Source organism: Leucoraja erinacea, chromosome 11 (genome assembly GCF_028641065.1).
Source record: "Leucoraja erinacea ecotype New England chromosome 11, Leri_hhj_1, whole genome shotgun sequence".
Taxonomy (NCBI): domain Eukaryota; kingdom Metazoa; phylum Chordata; class Chondrichthyes; order Rajiformes; family Rajidae; genus Leucoraja; species Leucoraja erinaceus.
In genome coordinates, this window is record NC_073387.1 from 35,762,856 (window position 1) to 35,783,147 (window position 20,292).

The following is a 20,292-nucleotide window of genomic DNA, read 5'->3' on the forward strand; positions in this document are numbered from 1 at the left end:
AATTCAAATAGAGTACAAGCAGAACTTGAAAATATATCCAATCTGGAATTGCTGTATAAACTGCTAACCTGGCTCCAACTTAAATGGAGATCATGACAATGTTATCACATGCTGGAGGAGCTTATTGTTTCTCCATGGAATAGGTTTTACAGTTTTTGTATTAGATATTTCAAATTTGTTTCAATAGTGTAGAATAACTTGTGGATAGCACTTACAATTTGATTTATGTAGTAACTCGTCTCTTGATTTGAAATATAACTCTGATACTTTCAATTAGTTCTTGGCTTAATCACTGTCATCATAATCCTACTTTCACCTTCAGCATCACTGAGCAGATGCAATTGAAGGTGGCACACAGAGTCTCAGTCCTGAGCAGGGTTATTAAGCCGAGTGTTTCCATGAAAACTTCTTCCTCCGCAATCTCTGAAATTGAAGGAACGATCATACAACGTTAAATTACTTCCAGAAGTTTCTTCGCGTCCGTGCATGGAACAGGTGAAGACTCACATTATTTTAAAATGAGCATGGCCAAGGAAGATGTGGAGAAGTTCCTGGATAGTAATCCAACCTTCGCCAAGGAATACTTCGACTCAAAACTACGCCCTTTACACATTGCTAACTTGCTAGGAGCTCAAGAAACAAATGCAGACTTTAGCACCTTCCGAGACCTGAACAATGTGGAGGAAAGTGAGATCATTTTTGAACTCATCCGTGACCTGCAGGACATTAATATGGAAAAGGTTGTGTTTAATACACTAAGGAGGATTGGCTTTCTCATCCGAGCAGATTGCCTGAGTTTGTTCATGTACAGATCCAGGAATGGCACTCCTGAACTTGCCACAAGACTGTTCAATGTTCATAACGATTCTATTTTTGAAGATTGTTTGGTTCCACCCGAATGTGAAATTGTTTTTCCTCTTGACACTGGGATCATTGGGCATGTGGCACAAACAAAGAAAACAATAAACATCCATGATAAAGCTAAGGTACTGTGAGTATTTGTTTTAATTTTATAAGACATAAGAGCAGAAATAGGCCATTCGGCTGCTCTGCCATTCAATTATGGCTGATTTACCTTTCCCTCTCAACCCCATTCTCCTACCTACTCCCCACAACCTTTGACACCCTTAATAATCAAGAATTTCGAGAATAGTCTAGCATAGTGGAGAGCATTTAAAAAAAGAGAAACCATGCATCATTGTGCATCATAGTTTAGGAATTTAAAATAAACCCTGCTGTCAATTGAAGGCCATGAAATTCCCTATACATTTATTTTTCAAAGTGTTCATTTCTTTGAGAACATCCACTGTCAATTACCTGCTGAAAATAAAGCATGTACATTAAGTCACAATAAGTGACAGGAAACATGATGAAGACTAGAAAAGCAGAGATTGATAAGAAAGAAAGAGGAAATATAAGGTATATACAAGAGAGTCCATGAAATTGTTGACACACAAATGCATGTGAGGTCGAGAAAATGAGTAAGTTGAAGTGGAAAGTGATAAGAAAAGCAGATAAAGCAGTGAGAAAGAATTATGGATTGGGAGTGAAATGCAGACAATCACAGGAAATATAAAATATGTCTAAACTATATCATAGGGATACTGAGAGATAATGGGAGATATTTGTAAAATAAGATTTTGAGATAACGATTAGATAAAATTCTATATCATTGCTTTTGTACAATTTTACTATCAGAAATTAGTAGGTATAGATTATGTATAATTCCAATCAATGGATATGATATGGCTGCAGTGATTATTTCTATAATTCCAACTGCAGATGCATGCACGAAAAATACAGTTGTTGTGTTAGCAATATAATTGGAAAAGGTACAAAGAAAATGTGACCAACATTTGTTAATTGAGATATTTTGGAATTATTTTTATCTATTCTCTTGTTCATGCTTTAGTGGGGAGAGATGTTTGGATTTATCATTACTTCAATGTTTTATCTTTCCTTTCTCATATTATAGTGCAGATGTTAAATGCAAGTGATAGATAAAATATTAGTTTGAACAATAATTGCAGAAATTAATTATATATTTCTACAACAAAAGCATACTATAGTTAAGGCACATCATAACAGTAACATAAGGGGATTTATTTTAGAAAATAGTTTGCACCATTAATTTGAATTTCACTTGGTGGTGATTTAAATTTCCACTATTGGGATGTAACAGGTTTTCATTAGAAAAAAAAAAGTGTCTGCAGAATCTGTGATTAATGGCAGCAGTGGTGAAGATTAAACTACTCAATTAGAAACAAACCGATTATCTATGGAATGAACATTGTTGGAAACACCCTCAGCAACTCTGAAAAGATATGGAAAATAAATGGAAATGCTTCCCTGGAGGAATTATATGTTAGGAGGCATACCCTTTTTTAATTAGATTACAATGCTATATCGTTTTGATAGTTGTTAACAGAAAGAATTTAAATACTAACAGGAAATTATCGTACAAACTAATCCAGTCACATGTGCAGCTACATGGATTGATTTTTAGATCATCCTCTTAGGCAGATGTAATTAAGTTACTTTGGCCATTATTGGTCATTGGCATGATTTGGGTTTTTTTTTTAAATCACATATGTAATTTAAGTATAAAGTCAATTGAAATTCTCATGCATTTTATCTTTAGGCCAAGATTCTTAGATTGAATTGATGTGAGAATTAAAACAAAAACAATCATTATGCATTTTCAGACCGAGTAAATTGGAAGTGTCACATATATATTGGAAACAGGCTTTATTTGGTATACTGAATATCAGTTGTTGAAAGCAAACATGTGTTTTTATTAAAAATCGCAAGTGGCTTAGCCAGATCTCAAGTTGCACCTGAACAGCACCAGCCAGTCATGATATTTCTGTGCTTTGGTGAATGCAATTAGAGGGTAGTTTTCAATGTATTCATTTCAATAGAAACCATCAGAAGTAAGAAAACAATAGTCAATACCCACTTCAGATTTTGCTTTCAAATGGATGTAGTGCAGACAGCCTCTAAATGTAAACCTTTCTTCTTAAATGTTTTTTATCATTATCATTAACACTTAGGTTTGTTAATTAAGAGATCAGAATTGTTTATTGAACCATTGTTCATTACTGGAAAGCATAGAACAATTTATTTGTTTAACAAGTGTGATGAACTAGTTCATCAAACAAAGCAATTTCCTGCAATTTAAAGCGCTGTGATCAGTCCCATTTTCTGCACGCCTCTAATTTTATTCTCTTTCACATGCCTAAACATTCCCCTTAACTCTTTTACCACTTACTACAGCAGAAGCCATTTACAGGAGACAACTTAATTACCAACATATCTTTGGAAGTGAAAGGAAATAGAAAAAGCACACAGTGAGAATATGCAATCTCCAGACATACAGTACTCGAGGTCAGAATCAATCCTGGTCCCTGGTGCTTTGAATCAGCAACGATAACTGCTGAGCCATTGTACCATGCTAAATATGGAAATACTTGTCTAACGATTATATAATATTTTGTTTGGCCATGCTTAAAGTTGCAGTGACATCTTGCTTGAGACTGTAGGTGACATCTTGCACTGTAGGTGACAATGATGCTCTCCTCTGAGGAGGAAAGTTTACCCTGTGACCACCTTGGTTTTCGCCTTGTGTTCCGGTTTCCCCCCACATTCCAAAGATGTGCATGTTTGTAGGTTTATTGACCTGAAAATCGTCCGTAGTGTGTAGGATAAAACTAGTGTACAGATGATCACTGGTTGGTGGAGACTCAGTGTGCTGATTGGCCTGTTTCCACTCTGTATCTCTAAACTTAAAGTAAACCAAAGGAAAGGAATTATTTGAAAATTTTTAAAAATCCAATAAATGCTTGGAACTTAAGGATTTTCTTCATCTATTTTTCTGATTTCTGATTTTCAAATAAAGTGTATTCACGCCCCTCAAAACGATGGAGATTATTAAATTCAAGGAAAACAATTTCTAGGCTGGGAGTATGATTAATTTCTGGCGCATTTCCTTTGGCCTGACATAGAGTAATACAGTGTATTGTGATGGCCTTGCATTGGCCCAGTGTGTGGCAAATAAGAATGCACAAGTGGTGATATATATATTCACACTAGAATTGTGTGTAACTTGCAGAACTTTGGAGGTGTTCCCATGGTCTTGTTGACCTTGTTCTTAGTGGGAATGGTATTTTAATCTGTTGGCATGGGAGATTCTGTTAGGATCTGACACACCAACTGAATTTTCTGGCAGTTCAGTTACAAACAAGATAAGAGTTTCCAAATCAGCACGTCTTCATTGTTTGCCATGATTAGATTTAAGATTTATTGGTACTGTGGATTATCATCCTTGAAATGTTATATTGACTACTTACTGCTTCTATTTTTTCAGGATGATCATTTCAGTAGTTTTGTGGACGCTGTTGCACAGTATGAAACCAAGAATGTTCTGGCAACTCCAGTAATGAATGGCAAGGATGTTGTTGCTGTTGTAATGGCTGTAAACAAAATAGATGGGCCACATTTCACCACGAAAGATGAAGAAGTAAGAGTTTACCAATTTCTATTTAAACACAATGTCTATTTTAGATTTTAAAGCCTTGAAATTCTTCATCTCTTGCAGTGGTATTGTTAGCACTACAATGACAGTTATTATCTAGATTGCCGAAAAAATAGGGTGATTAAAAATCCTTCTCACATTCCGCCGCCATAATGACTTAAATCCAGTTTATGTTGCTCTTGGAGCCTCCAGTGGTGCATGCACCAATCCTGCTGGAAGATTTTTATGATGTATCTCGTTGAGGAAAGTACTGGATCTGTTTTCCCCGACTCTGGCAATGTTTCACAATACAATCATAGGGTTACTTCTCTGTTTGGGATGAAATATCTTTCTGTTATGCACACTTGGTTGCAGAAGGATGATACAACTGAATACATCGTTGAAGGATTAGGTCTTGCAGCACTAATGCATGAATTGTACGGTGCTCTTGAGGATCAGAGTCAATTGCTGAGACACAGCAGTTTTATAATGGTGTATATAATACTCTGATCTAGCTTTAACTACAGAACCTGAAAGCCCAATGATGTTATCTACATCTGGGCCTCAATATAGGAATGGCAGCATGCATGTTGCTGTTTAATCCACACCCTCACAACTGGCACTAGAACAGCAGTACGTGCTTCCTCAGAGATGCAGGAACAGGCCCGTTCTTGAAAGCTTTGCAGGTGAAGATATAGTGGAAGTCATTGCTGCTGCTGCTACATTGTGTCATTGGTTCCTACAATGAGGAGAGAGTTTTTAGAGTGTCTCCATATGCGATGGACACTGCCATGGTTAACCAATCATGTGGTAAACTATTTATAGAGAGGAGGGAGTTACCCCTAAACCCATAATTCCAACAGCCTACCACTGTGCATTCCCGGGGAAGTCTGTACTTCATCACGTCCCTACTCCCTAAGCTCCCTTACGTTCTGTGAATCATATGACATCACATTCTTGATTACTCACAAGTTCTCAAGTTATAGGAGTACAATTAGGCCATTTGGCCCCTCAAGTCTACTCTGCCATTTAATCATGGCTGATCTCTGCCTCCTAATCCCATTTCCCTGCCTTTTCCCCATAACCCTTGATACCCGTCAAAATCAAGAATTTGTTTATCTCTGCCCTAAAAATATCCTCTGACTTGGCCTACACAGCCCTCTGTGGCAATGGATTCTACAGATTAACTACCCTCTGATTAAAGAAGTTCCTCCTCATCTCCTTTCTAAAAGAGTGCCCTTTAATTCTGAGACTATGACTCATTTTAATTCTGTCCCAGGAGAAGGGCTCAGAATCAATGCATGGAAATACAAAAGGAAATAAAGGAATAGCTAAAGGAAAGATATTGAGGCCTCTAGACTATAAGATGTATTTGTACTCTCATTCTAATTGCCACCTTGGTCTACCAGAGAGAGTTGCTGTCCCCATTTGATCTGCTCCTCTGGGGGATGAAGCTTCTTAGGGCTGAATTTCCATTTTGGGATTTTTACCTTTTCATTTTGTGCATATTGCATTTGTCACACGTTTAAAAGGTTTAAGTGAAAATCAAAGGATAAATTCCAGGCATAATCATTTAACCAACGTAAGAGCAGCATTGGTTTCACCCTGTTCAAGTGTTGTAAGGAGTAATGACTTCCCTTAACCACACTGTAATGTGAAAGTCAATTGTACAGCCTTTCATTTTAGAGGAAGAATAGCATCTTGGTGCTCATTGTGCCCAAAGAAGGAAAATAAAATAAACCAATCTGTACAATGATTTTCCTCCATGAGATCAAATTTCAGCAATGATGTACTCTAAGAGAAATTGAAATGGCATTCAACGCACCATCCCTCTCCATGTTTCTCCAGAAGGTTTCTTCAAATGAGCACTGTACGTGCCCTTTTTTGTGGCACCTAGTGAGATAAAACAAGATCATTCTGTTCATTAACCTCAATCGGGATATTCACTTTGATGATAACTGAGCTGTATTGCCACTTAGACACAGGAACTGCAGATGCTGGTTTACAGAAAAAAATACAAAGTGTTGTAATAACATACTGGGTCAGCCAGCATCTTTGGAAGACCTGGATAGGTTGGGGCCCTTCTTCAGATGTTCTTACACTAAAAGTAACCATAAACCATGTAGATTAGTGTCACTCATACTGTGTGCCCAGCATTTATTGTTAAAGACAGACCCGAGTCACAGTGCCTGTAGCGGATCAGGCATTAGTCCCTCACATGATCCCACTTCTGAAACCATGTTGAATGACAAAATGAGCAGACCGCTGTCACCACTAACCGAGGGGCAGGTGGTTTGTTTGCAAACCGACAAAGATCATGACCGTATTGGTGTGATTTCTGGAACTGCCTCTGAGCCACGATCACATTTGGTCAATGCTGAAGGCGGCACCTACAGACATAATAGGCAACATATTCTGCCTGTGAATGAGCCAGCTCCACCTTCGTATTATCCTGATCGCACAAGTGTACTTCCATCCACGTCCAGTGGCTTCAGTCCACCTGCACCAGCACAACAACCTGTTTCTGAAACGGTTACTTTGCCAATGGCGATGCCACCTCTGCCTGTACCAAAGTCTCCTGTTTCGTCACCGGGAATGCTGTTTCAATCTCCGACACCAATGATACCACCGATTGTGTCTCCGGTGGTGAAGAATGGAAACGGTCTATATTGCACACGTGCTGGTCGTGTTTGTAAGCACCCTTAAAGTGCCTGGGCTAAGTTTGACTTTCCTCCAGCATTATCATTTACTATGTATGCTTTATTTAGTCAGTAGTTTTGTATTTACATTTAACTCTTTAAGAGGGAGGATGGAGATTAGTGTTACTCATACTATGAGTCATACTGTGGTTCCTCCCACAGGTTTTATAGAAATCTCTTTTCCCTTTCTCTCTTAGTCTTGAGCTGCATGTTGAAACAAAGTTACCTATGCTTAATTTGCTAATAAAATACTTTGGATCCTATTAACTTTGTGTGAGATTTCAATTCAACAAACCTCAGTCTCAAAAATATCAATTGATCAAGTAGGTCAACTTTTTAGGAAAGAGACAATGATTTCCATCATGCATCATTTCCCCACAACCTCAATATACCCAATTCCCTTAATAATCTGAAATATATCACTCAGTTTTAAATAAAGTCCATCATTGAGCCTCCGCAGTTCACTTGGATAGAGACATCCAAATATTCATCACCCTGTTGATGAAGACATATCTGCTCCTCTTTCTCCTAGACCCATGGGAATTGTGGATGTAAATTTATGTAGCCTGGACTCAAATTTTAACCTGCTGAGCCTTGCTATCATTCTGGTGTATCAGAATATTGTCTGGAAATATCTGATGGTCAAAGTCAAACATATTAGATTATTTTTATCTTCTTCAAATTTCTACTCACTTCTTTTGTTGATGTTAATCTGCAGGGATTTGAATCATAAAATTAGCAGTAAAGCAAGTAATTGTGTGAAATATTTCACATCTTAATTCCCAGCTCTTGTTGGTTATTAAACAAATACAAACCTAATTCCACAATGTTTAAGCCAGCTTTCCCAAACACTTCTAGCAATCCCCCATGTTTACATTTTACCCTTGTGTTGAGCAGCTTCAATTGTGCGATTAACCTGATCGAACATGTTACAAAATCTCTAGCTTTTAGTGTCTATCTTCGGTTTAAACCAGCATCTGCAGTTCCTTCCTATACGAACATGTTACAACCTGGAGAAACTCAGCGGGTGAGGCAGCATCTATGGAGAGAAGGAATTGGCGAGGTTTCAGACTCAAGTGCGAAGGAGTGCCTCCGAAACATCGGAGGCCCTAAACATCGCCAAACATCTCAAAACATCGCCAATTCCTTCTCTCTATAGATGCTGCCTCACTCGCTGGGTTTCTCCAGCATTATGTATCTACCTGTGATTTTACCAGCATCTGCAGTTCTTTCTTATACATGTTTCAACTGGCTCAGTCCCAGTTTACATTAGTGGATGGAAAATTAGACTCAGCAGCTCAACATATAGCCAAACTGCTATTTTGGTAAGTAATTTTCTGATTTGTCTGCTATATTAATACTCATTTGTTTTTTTAATTACAGATTTTGTTAAAGTATCTCAATTTTATTAACTTAACACTCAAGATCTATCATCTGAATTATCTCCATAACTGTGAAACCAGGAAAGGGCAGGTAAAGTTAAACAATGCTCCCTTAATAAAGAATGCCTCTTAGAGAATTCAAGTTTTAATGTTATCTAACTATATTTTATCAATTCATCTGCTGTAACTGTGTTGTAGCATAATAGTCCAGCAACCAGAGTTCTGGACCACTGATCTAACATACATGTCAACTCTCAGAGCATTCTCATTCTCCCACTTCTTTCCCTGTGGCCAATTCTGGCACAAATGTCCATTGACATCTTCCTGATTTTCCAATCACCTACCTACATTGAGTGCAATTAACCCAACACACAATACATTTGGGAATATAGAAGGTAACTGGAAGCATCTGGGGGAGAATGTGCAAACTCCATGCCAAAGGTCAAAGCAAGAATTTCATTGTCCCATCTGGGACACATGACAATAAAACTCTCTTGACTCTTGACTTGACTTGAATCGAACCAAGGTCTTTGGAGTTGTGAGACAAATACACTACCTGCTGTATCAATATACTGCTCTTTAGTGATCTGGAGGAAGATTTTAAGCTTATTTAGCAGGTGCTTGGACTGAAAAAGGTTACAGTGAATGCAAAGGAAAGGTTTGTAAAGTGATTTGGCAAAGCTAGTTGCAAATGAACAAGAAGTATTTTGAGTTTAAATTCTTTGACCCAGAGTAGAGGAATCAAAAATCATAACGTAGATTTAAGATAGACAAAAAATGCTGGAGAAACTCAGTGGGTGAGGCAGCATCTATGGAGAGGATGAATTGGCAATTGGCGAAGTTTTATAGGGACCTGAGGGACAACCTTTTTTTTTACACAAAGGGTGGTAGGTAAAGTACTATCACAACTTTTTAAAAACATTTGGACAGGTACATGGATAGGATAGGTTTAGAGGGACATGGGCCAAATGCAGGCATGTTGGTCAGCATGGGAAAGTTTGGCCGATGGGCCTGTTTGCATGCTGTATGACTCTTTTTGACATGGATTTCAAAAAAGTGTGTTATAATGTGCCACCATAATAGGCGTCATCAAATTTGAAGGCCATGGGATGAAAGGTGCAAGATGGATAGACAATTGTCTAATCACCAGGATACAGAGGGAAGTGGGAGAAAGGTTGTTCATCAGACCAGAAGGAAGAGAACAACGGGATCCCCAGGGACTGCTGCAGGGAACATCATACACAGTAATAATAAAAGCACAGCGATGTTATTGTTAAGGAGGCCAAGAAATATAATTTGATTGGAAAACTTGGCAGCGGACAGGTGTTTAATGGTAGTATCTGACATATCATTGGGGCTTCAATGGTTCTTCAGTCATCAATGACTGGATATACATGACAGCAACCTTACCATGACATCTATTTGTTTTTATTTTACAGGTACTTTTGTGGTCTGCAAGCAAAGTATTTGAAGAACTTACTGATATTGAACGACAGTTTCACAAAGCCCTTTACACTGTGCGAGGCTTTTTGAACTGTGACAGATACTCAGTGGCGCTCCTAGACATGACGAAAGAAAAGGTTTTGTGTTCTCTACATCAAACTCTATATTGTGTACTGCAAATATTATTATTCACATTAAGATTACATGTACAAATATTTGGCTTTAAAATGTGGCTTTATTTAACTGCAGGAATTTTTTGATCTCTGGCCAATACAAATGGGTGAAGTACCAGAGTATGATGGACCAAAAACACCCGATGGAAGGGTATGCATTACTACCAGTTACATTCAAATGTTATAGCTTGCACAAAATGTTGTATCTTTAACCTTTATGTGCGCACTGTGGAAAGCCTGATTGTAATTATGTATAGTCTTTACTTTGACTGGAATGCGCACAAACAAAAGTTTTTCACTGTATCTCAGTATAGGTGACAATAATAAACTAAACTAAACTAAAACAAAACTTCGACAATTTTGACTGTTTCATTTTGTTTTTTCCCATAGGAAATAATTTTTTACAAAATAATCGATTACATCCTTCATGGAAAAGAAGAAATTAAAGTCATCCCGTAAGTCTGTGAGAGAAATAGGTTTAGAGAAAGTTATGCTGCCCTACAATTATGCAATCACTTCACAGTGATCGAAAAAGAAAGGAAGAAATTAATTGGGAAATTAAAGTAATTTGGTTGATGAGATATTTAGAACAGAATCTTTTTTTTTAATTTTCTTCCATCGGGGTGCATAGAGTATTGGAAAACCCGCAAGGAAGCATGTGTCCAATGTGTAGGAGCATCCAGCAAAGAGCTCCATGTAGGATGGGAAGACATTCCTTCCAGCAGCGAAGTGGCAGCTACTTCCACTTCAATGCTTGTGGAACACCATCTGCCATTCAGGATCCAGCTACTCAACATCCATGGCATGGACTGAAGCCATTCAATGTCTCAATGCAGCAGTGAAAGCTGAACTTCCAGCATGCCATGTTAGTGTGCAATCATGCCAGCAATATGTGTGTGTGCATGTGTATATATATCTATATTACTAAAAGTCTGTTCTTGACCGGTTTTGGCCATCTGTGCTGCGATTTCCGAGAGAGCACCGCCACCTACGGCCATCATTTTTGGCCACCTTGCTCAGAGCCCCCCTCTGCCACATGTGTGCTGAGGATTTTCCCCGTCGATTAAAAATGACAGAGATATTAATGTTTTTACAAAATTCCCCATTTTCTCTGCTGCCCCCACTGGCGACAGGGGGGAGGGACTATAAAACCAGGAAGTGGTGTGCCACACAGTCTCTTCAAGATGGAGGAAGGCAGAGGGTCACATTTCTCTGAGCTGTGAATAACACTGACACATGTCTACTCAAATGTAAGTGCCCTTAGTGGTTCTAAAATGCTTGCAGAATGTGTCTATTGGTTCTAAAGCTTGCAAAAAGTGTCTCTATTGGTTCTAAAGCTTGCAAAAAATGTCTATTGGTTCTAAAGCTTGCAAAAAATGTCTATTGGTTCTAAAGCTTGCAAAAAAATGTCTCTATTGGTTCTAAAGCTTGCAAAAAAATGTCTATTGGTTCTAAAGCTTGCAAAAAAAATGTCTATTGGTTCTAAAGCATTGCAAAACATGTCTATTGGTTCTAAAGCTTGCAAAAAAATCTCTATTGGTTCTAAAGCTTGCAAAAAGTTTCTCTATTGGTTCTAAAGCTTGCAAAAAAAATGTCTATTGGTTCTAAAGCTTGCAAAAAAATGTCTATTGGTTCTAAAGCTTGCAAAAATGTCTATTGGTTCTAAAGCTTGCAAAAAATGTCTATTGGTTCTAAAGCTTGCAAAAAGTGTCTCTATTGGTTCTAAAGCTTGCAAAAAATGTCTATTGGTTCTAAAGCTTGCAAAAAATGTCTATTGGTTCTAAAGCTTGCAAAAGCTTGCAAAAAAAATCTCTATTGGTTCTAATGCTTGCAAAAAATGTCTCCATTGGTTCTAAAGCTTGCAAAAAGTGTCTATTGTCTATTGGTTCTAAAGCTTGCAAAACAATGTATATTGGTTCTAAAGCTTGCAAAACAATGTCTATTGGTTCTAAAGCTTGCAAAACAATGTCTATTGGTTCTAAAGCTTGCAAAAAAATGTCTATTGGTTCTAAAGCTTGCAAAAAAAAATCTATTGGTTCTAAAGCTTGCAAAAAAATGTCTATTGGTTCTAAAGCTTGCAAAAAATGTCTATTGGTTCTAAAGCTTGCAAAAAGTGTCTCTATTAACCATATAACCATATAACAATTACAGCACGGAAACAGGCCATCTCGGCCCTACAAGTCCGTGCCGAACAACTTTTTTTCCCCACTAGTCCCACAAATGCCTGCACTTGGTAACCCTCCATTGGCTTGAATCCATATGCCTATCCAATTATTTTAAATGATACCAATGGGTGCCTGGCTCCACTGGAAGCTGTTCCACACCGACCACTTGAAAGGTTCCCCCAATATATTACCCCTAAATCTCTGCCCTTAATGAAGTCATGTCCTCTTGTTTGAATCTTCCCTTTCTCAAAGGAAAGCTTGTCCACATCAACTCTGTCTATCCCTCTCATCATTTTAAAGACTCTATCAAGTCCCCCCTTGCGCTCCAGAGAATAAAGACCTAACTTATTCAACCTATCTCTGTAACTTAGTTGTTGAAACCCAGGCAACATTCTAGTAAATCTCCTCTGTACGCTCTCTATTTTGTTGACATCCTTCCTATAATTGGGCAACCAAAATTGTACACCATACTCCAGGTTTGGTCTCACCAATGCCTTGTACAATTTTAACATTACATCCCAGCTTCTATACTCAATGCTCTGATTTATAAAGGCTAGCATACCAAAAGCTTTCCTTACCACCCTATCTATATGAGATTCCACCTTCAAGGAACTATGCACGGTTATACCCAGATCCCTCTGTTCAACTGTACTCTTCAATTCCCTACCATTTACCATGTACGTCCTATTTTGATTTGTCCTGCCAAGGTGTAGCACCTCACATTTATCAGCATTAAACTCCATCTGCCATCTTTCAGCCCATTTTTCCAAATGGCCTATATCACTCTGTAGACTTTGGAAATCCTCTTCATTATCCACAACACCTCCTATCTTGGTATCATCTGCATACTTACTAATCCAATTTACCACACCTTCATCCAGATCATTGATGTACATGACAAACAACAAAGGACCCAACACAGATCCCTGAGGCACCCCACTAGTCACCTGCCTCTAACCCGATAAACAGCCATCCACCATTACCCTCTGGCTTCTCCCATTCAGCCACTGTTGAATCCATCTTGCTATTCCTGCATTTATACCCAACAGTTGAACCTTCTTAACCAACCTTCCATGAGGAACCTTGTCAAAGGCCTTACTAAAGTCCATATAGACAACATCCACTGCTTTACCCTCGGCAATTTCCCTAGTAACCTCTTCAAAAAATTCAAGAAGATTAGTCAAACATGACCTTCCAGGCACAAATCCATGTTGACTGTTCCTAATCAGACCCTGTTTATCTAGATGCTTATATATATTATCTCTAAGTATCTTTTCCATTAATGTGCCCACCACTGAAGTCAAACTAACAGGTCTATAATTGCTAGGTTTTATTATTGGTTTCCGGCTAATATTGGTTCTAAAGCTTGCAAAAAAAATGTCTATTGGTTCTAAAATGGTTCATACTAGAGCTCCATAAAGCGCCCCCCCCCCCCCCCCCCCCCCTTACGGCTGTGATTTTTGTCCATCTTACTCAGTCCCCCTCCGCTGAGCAGGTGCAGAGAATTCTTCCCATCGATGAAAAATAAAAGTGTTATTAGTTTTTTTTTAAATGTTGAGAATCTCTCTCCTGTCAATCACTCCATGAAAGCCACACCTTTTCCGGTGGGGGGGTTATAAAACCCGGAAATGTGGGTGTGGCTAAGTCTCTGCAAGCTGGAGGAGGGAGAGGTCACGATTCGCTGTCTATATGGTTTTGCGCCCTACTTCAAATGGTATGAAACTGCACTTGAAGTTGGTGGCCTTGCACCCTGCTAGAAGTGGTAAGAAACTGCACTGAATTTGGTGGCCTTATACCCTGCTTGAAATAGAATTTCAAGGATTAGCCGTGAGTCAACTACCAGCCCACCAGCCATGAGTGAGTGAGTGAGTTGCCAGCACAACAGGCTTGATTGACTGAGACGCCAGCCCAAGAATCCATTTGACGCACAATTTGCATACTAGCCCTCTGGAAACCAGTCCCTTCAGCCCACAACACCCATACTAGCGCTCCAGAAAGCCCCCCCAACTAGCCACCAATATTAGAATTGGTGGAGAGGTGGAATATTGCGTTGGATGACCAGCCCTCCTGTGTGATGCTGGGACCCAACGGGTCCCACTTAGTGCATCAAGTGATATGACTTTCATTGCATTGAAATACCAGTCACTGCTGTATTTGGGAACTGGCCGCCTTTACTAAAAGATACATGTTGGTAGTTTCTATCTATCAAAATGCTCATGCTATTTTTTTAAGGGTGCAGGAGCGTTTCTCCTTCACCTTTGACATCAGTGACCGTTCATTCCTCCAATCTAGGAAATCAAAGTGATGATCATTTTGACATACTACCTGTGATCCTGTTAATGACTGCAGCATGTAACAATACTCTGCCAGCTGGTAGAGTTACTGCCTCACAGCACCAGACAACCGGATTTGGGTGTTGTGTGTGGGGAGTTTGAATTATCCCCCTGTGATCATGTGGGTGTGTGCTCTAGGTGCCCCAGTTTTCTCCCACATCCCAAGGATGTGCGGGTTTGTAGGTTAATTTGTGTAGGGAGTGAATGAGAAAGTGGAATAACATAGAACTAGTGTGAACGGGTGATCGATGGTTGCCGTGAACTTGGTATTTAGGTTAGTTTCTGGTAGAGATACAGCGCAGAAACAGGACCTTCGGCCCACCGAGTCTGCGATCCCTGCACATTAACACTACTCTACACATACTCGGAACAATTTTACTTTTACACCAAGTCAATTAGGCTACAAACCTGCACATGTTTGGATTGTGGGAGGAAACTGAAGATCTCGGAGATGTCATACAAACTCCATACAGACAGCACCCGTAGTCAAGATTGAACCCAGTTTCTGGCGCTCTAAGGCAGTAGCTCTACCGCCTGGCATAGGTGGGCCAAAGGGCCTGTTTCCTCTGCTGTATCTCCAAAACTAAAATATGCGAATTGACGATCTCTTTGAAAAGTATAGATTGATGCCAATGGCTTTGTGCTTTGTGTGAGTGAGATCAACATATGGCAACAGCTACATCATTAAATTCAAGTCTAGCAATTGCAATGCTTAAATTTTGATATTGCAAGCCATTTGGGGTATTACATACTTAAAAGATCATAAAACTGCTGTGACACAGAGGGATGCCATTTGGCCCATCAAATCTTTGTCAGCCCCTGGTTGAATAATCACATCTATCCCATTCAGCGTTCTTTCCCAATAGTTCTATAAACTATATTTTACAATCCTCTCCAAAGGGTTAGGACATTTTCTCTGTATATGCAGTAACTTTGAGATAACCAAAAATACAATATGGATATAAAAAAGCAGAATACATCCTAGTTGTATCCTTTTTCTCTGATTTTAATTATTTGGCCCCTGGTCAAAATATGGCACTGGAGAGAGGTGACATTTTGCAAGCAGCATGCAGGTTTACAACTACATACATACAGTATGTCTTGACCTTTTAAAACGGAAATCCTCAGTCATAACTACAGCGATAAGTGGTGGGTTTGAGCTATTTAAATACATTAGTGATCTTATGATTACCTGATAGACCTGTTAGACTCAGTGAACCTGATTCTCTGGAACCCAGGTAAAGCTCCTAGGAGCATGGGGACCTTTTAGAGCTGAAACCAGCAGCCGTAACTACAGCAGTAAGTGACGGAATTGAGCATTAGAGTGCAGTAGTAAAACATTTTAACCATGATGCGCCAAATGATTTGCTATAATTCTATTATCCAAGGAAATGTGCACAGTTATGCTGAGCTCAGCATACAATATCTTACAAAATCCAAGTCAATGAATTACTACACACTATGATTTTGGATCTTTTTTTCAGATTTCCACATGTTATTTTCATTTCCTCGTTAAACAGTTTTGGGTTTAGTATTTTTAGGCAGTATCTTACAAATTGATCTATCCTCGAGCTAATTTGTAGTTTTCCTTTTCTTTAGGAGTCCTCCTGCAGATCACTGGGCTCTGGTCAGTGGACTGCCATCATATGTTGCGGAAACTAGTCTTGTAAGTACGATGACCTTTGTCTGCATATAACATTGCTTGATGCCATATATAAAAAAAAACAATTTGTTATTGCAAAACAAGTTATTTACCAATGAAATTAGATTATGGGAAAAACTTTCCACATTTCTTACATCTTCCAGATATGCAATGTTTTGAATGCAGGTGCAGATGAATTCTTTCATTTTCAGGTAGGGAACTGCAAAATATAATGTTTCTTTTCAATGCTTTTCTGAGTGAAAATAGCTGGTTGAAATAGTTAAACATGTTTCATTAACTGCAAAGAACGGCCAAAGAATCTATTAATCAAATTCCATATGATGCTTACAGAAAGAACCACTCGATGCCTTGGGATGGACTATAAAGAATGTGCTCTCAATGCCAATAGTAAACAAGAAAGAGGAAATTGTGGGTGTTGCTACATTTTATAACAGAAAGGACGGAAAGCCCTTTGATGACATGGATGAAACTCTGATGGAAGTAAGGTTCAAGGAGGTACATTTTTGTAGCGTGATTAAGCAGTGTAAAGCTACTGATTAACAGTTCTTGATCTTTTTCAGGCCTTGACACAGTTCCTCGGGTGGTCTGTTTTGAACACTGATACATATGACAGAATGAACAAATTAGAAAACCGAAAAGACATTGCCCAAGACATGGTTAACTACCACATTAAATGCTCTAAAGATGAAATACAAGACATATTGGTATGTCAAATCAATTAATGACAACCTTTTTTTAGAAATGTGTCTAATATTGAAATTATCTTTCCTTTGGGTTGTGATTTTGAAAGTAAGTTACTAACAACATATTCCCACCTTATTAGAAAACTAGAGAATTATATGAGAGGGAACCAAATGAATGTGATGAAGAAGAACTTCAAGAATTACTGGTGAGTAGATGGTTGCAAGTAAGATTGCTCAGTCTTTTGTATTATTGTTTATTTTTTATGAATATTTACATAGCATGTAAAATCAGCTGAACGAAAATGTATTTTTAAGAGCCATTTTTAGGATTATTCAAAATAAAGGGCTACATTAATTATCCATTGGCCATCTATTTTACATGAAAATACATTTCTGCCATCCCTGTGAGAATTCACCCAGTTTCCACCTATCATTAAACTTGGCCTCATACTGTAATGTTGTGAGAAAATCAACAGTCACTGTAAGAAAAATCCAAATTGTTTCTGCAATTTCTCCAAGCCTTCAGCAAAAGTAGATTGAGGTGAGTTCTCTGGAAATTTCCCCTGCAGTCTACAATTACTTACCTCTTCATTTTTTAAGTATGAAGAACTTCCAGATGCCGATCAAGCAGAAATCTACGAATTTCACTTCTGTGATTTTGAATGGTCTCCACTGGATCTTGTGAAGTGTGGAATACAGATGTATTATGAGCTTGGTGTGGTTGATAAGTTCCACGTACCTCAAGAGGTAAGCCCATTCATTGTCCTATACCAACTAAAGTGTCAGCCTTACTATAATTTATTCAATAAGTTACAGTAACCATTATTTAATTAACCATTACAAAATTACCGTATTGGAAAATTTCATCACTTTCCTGGTTGTTCTTTAAATTCCAAATTCACTTGAAAAATTATTTGACGAACTTGATTAAACTTTTAACCGTTCCACCAGGAAGTTGTGAAAATGTTAAAAGAAGAATAGATTTACTTGGATTTATAATTAGAATGAAATATAAAAGTAAATAGGAGGAAATTTTAAAGAAAGGAGATTGTGCCAGAATATAATGTCACCGAGTATTGCAGACAACTGTGTACTACACTTAAGACAAACCATAAGACAATTAGAAACACATGGAGCAACTGACAGAGTTAGAAATGGCCTAACTGTGGTTTTCAGCACAATGAGAAGTTTGGATAGGGTCATCAAGAAAAAATATTCTCCTTAACTGTGTGCCCATACAATACTTCTACGAATGGAGGCCAAGTCATTAAGCATTTTTAAGGTGGAGATTGACAGATTCTTGATTAGTTAGGGTGTTGAGGGTTATGGGGAGGAGGCAGGAGAATGAGGTTGAGAGGGAAAGATAGTTCAGCCATGATTGAACGGCAGAGTGGACTCGATGGGCCAAATGGTCTACCTCTGCTCCTATGACCAAAACAAATCTGAAAGTAGTGTGTGGATATTTTGTTTTCATCGAAGAGTTGCAGGGCCCTGGAATGTTCTACTCATCAGGTTGGGTTAAAAAATATTCAATAAATAAGTTTAAAGTGACAGACAATGAGTATGAGGAACTTTTGAGGTTCTGAATATTAAACATGGCAATGCTAATGATTCAATAAGGTCAGTTATAAAAGTAGCATAAGTACGATAGGCCACATAGCATGATATGCTCTTCTATACCGTTAGTTTGAATGTTAATAATAATAGATCTTAAAATTCACCCATGAAGTATATGTTGTTTTGATACTGCTGGTGCTAATTTTGTTATAATAGGGTGTCCGTTGCCTATGGATTGATTGTGATAGCACAAGAGCTGTCACCATATTGGCAACCAGCAACGGGGGAAGTTTTTGTCTGCAAGGTAGACATTGTATAGTGTAAATTTCATCTAACCCTAGGATCCTTTCAAGGGCTGAGGTACAGTTAGGCAGCAAGTCATTCCAAGATCCTATAATTAATACTTAAAGATATTTCAAAATATCAGTACATCTGAAATTATTTAGCAATCAATGAAATCCTTTTAACTCCCAATCAATGTTTAATGGAATCTCGTGCTTAGTCCCCACCATCAATGTTCTGCAGATGCCACTGACCAGAAGCTCAATCTGACAAGCCGCTGAAATACTGGGTTAAATTAGTAGTTCAGAGCCTGGATATACCCCAGTGACTCACTTCCTGACATCCCAAAGTGTTTCCCCCATTTACAAGGCACGAGTCAGAAATGTGACTTATCTGGCTAAGTGTAGCTCTAGCAACATTCAAGAAACCCCGACCCATGCGGGACAAAGCAAACTGTTTATAGGTATCCCATCCACCACTCAAAGCATTCATTGCTCCCATCACTTGGAGCACAGTGTACCATCTACAAAATGCATTCTTAAACCTTAACTAGGCTGCTGAAAGAACACCTCCCATACTCACAGCCTCAACCACCAAGGACAAATGCAGCAAGCACACCGGAATACTACCAGACGGATGTTCCTCCCCAAGCCGAATGTTATATTCACATGAGAATATATCACCAATTTTTAATCATCGCTGGATCTCAAACCTGGGAGTCCATGCCCAACAGCAGTAGTGAAGTGCCTTCATCAGGATGACTGTAATAGTACAAGAAGATGGGTCTAGACCATCTACTCAAGCTCAATTAAGGATGGACAGTAAATATTGGTTTCATCAGCAAAGTCCAGATCCCCAAAAAATGAGTGGATTACAAAAAAATGTAGTCTGGCGAGTTAGAAAATAATCATAAATAATGACAAGCATAAACAGCTGTGATGAGTTTGAATGTTAACCGATAACAAAATTGTTGTATATTATGAATCTTGCCATACTGCAGGTATTAGTTCGTTTCATGTATTCACTGAGTAAAGGATACAGAAAGATCACCTATCACAACTGGCGGCATGGGTTCAATGTTGGACACACCATGTTTACACTGCTCACTGTAAGTATTTACCTTGTTGGTTTCCCATTCAAAAATCTTTTTTTTTTAATAATTCATCCAACATGAATTACACCAGTGAGTAGAAATGGGCACTCTTGTGGTGCTATGAATTATATACTGTTCTATTGAACCTGATGGAGCTCTTTTCAGTAGATGAGTATAACCTTCCAGATACTGATGACAAATCACACCCTGAGAAATGAAAGATAAAACCCTTTTTCAGGGGATGGGAGCCTTGACGTGCATAGCAAATCTTTTTCACCAGGTTTGTGAGCGGGGCTTGTTCTAACC

The 20,292-nt window shown here is 38.5% G+C and overlaps 1 protein-coding gene across 1 annotated transcript in view; it reads left to right on the forward strand.

The window, feature by feature from the left end:
- Window positions 1-212: 212 nt before the first annotated feature.
- The window catches only part of pde6a (phosphodiesterase 6A, cGMP-specific, rod, alpha), a 42,392-nt gene continuing 22,312 nt past the window's right edge, over window positions 213-20,292 (forward strand). Inside the window, exons 1-13 of the mRNA XM_055643021.1 lie at window positions 213-986; window positions 4,367-4,519; window positions 8,596-8,685; window positions 10,034-10,174; window positions 10,287-10,361; window positions 10,601-10,665; window positions 16,308-16,374; window positions 16,515-16,562; window positions 16,702-16,851; window positions 16,932-17,075; window positions 17,195-17,260; window positions 17,655-17,801; window positions 19,894-20,001. Of these exons, the coding sequence (XP_055498996.1) occupies window positions 519-986; window positions 4,367-4,519; window positions 8,596-8,685; window positions 10,034-10,174; window positions 10,287-10,361; window positions 10,601-10,665; window positions 16,308-16,374; window positions 16,515-16,562; window positions 16,702-16,851; window positions 16,932-17,075; window positions 17,195-17,260; window positions 17,655-17,801; window positions 19,894-20,001 (1,722 nt within the window). The 5' untranslated portion in view covers window positions 213-518. The remainder of the gene's footprint in view (window positions 987-4,366; window positions 4,520-8,595; window positions 8,686-10,033; window positions 10,175-10,286; window positions 10,362-10,600; window positions 10,666-16,307; window positions 16,375-16,514; window positions 16,563-16,701; window positions 16,852-16,931; window positions 17,076-17,194; window positions 17,261-17,654; window positions 17,802-19,893; window positions 20,002-20,292) is intronic.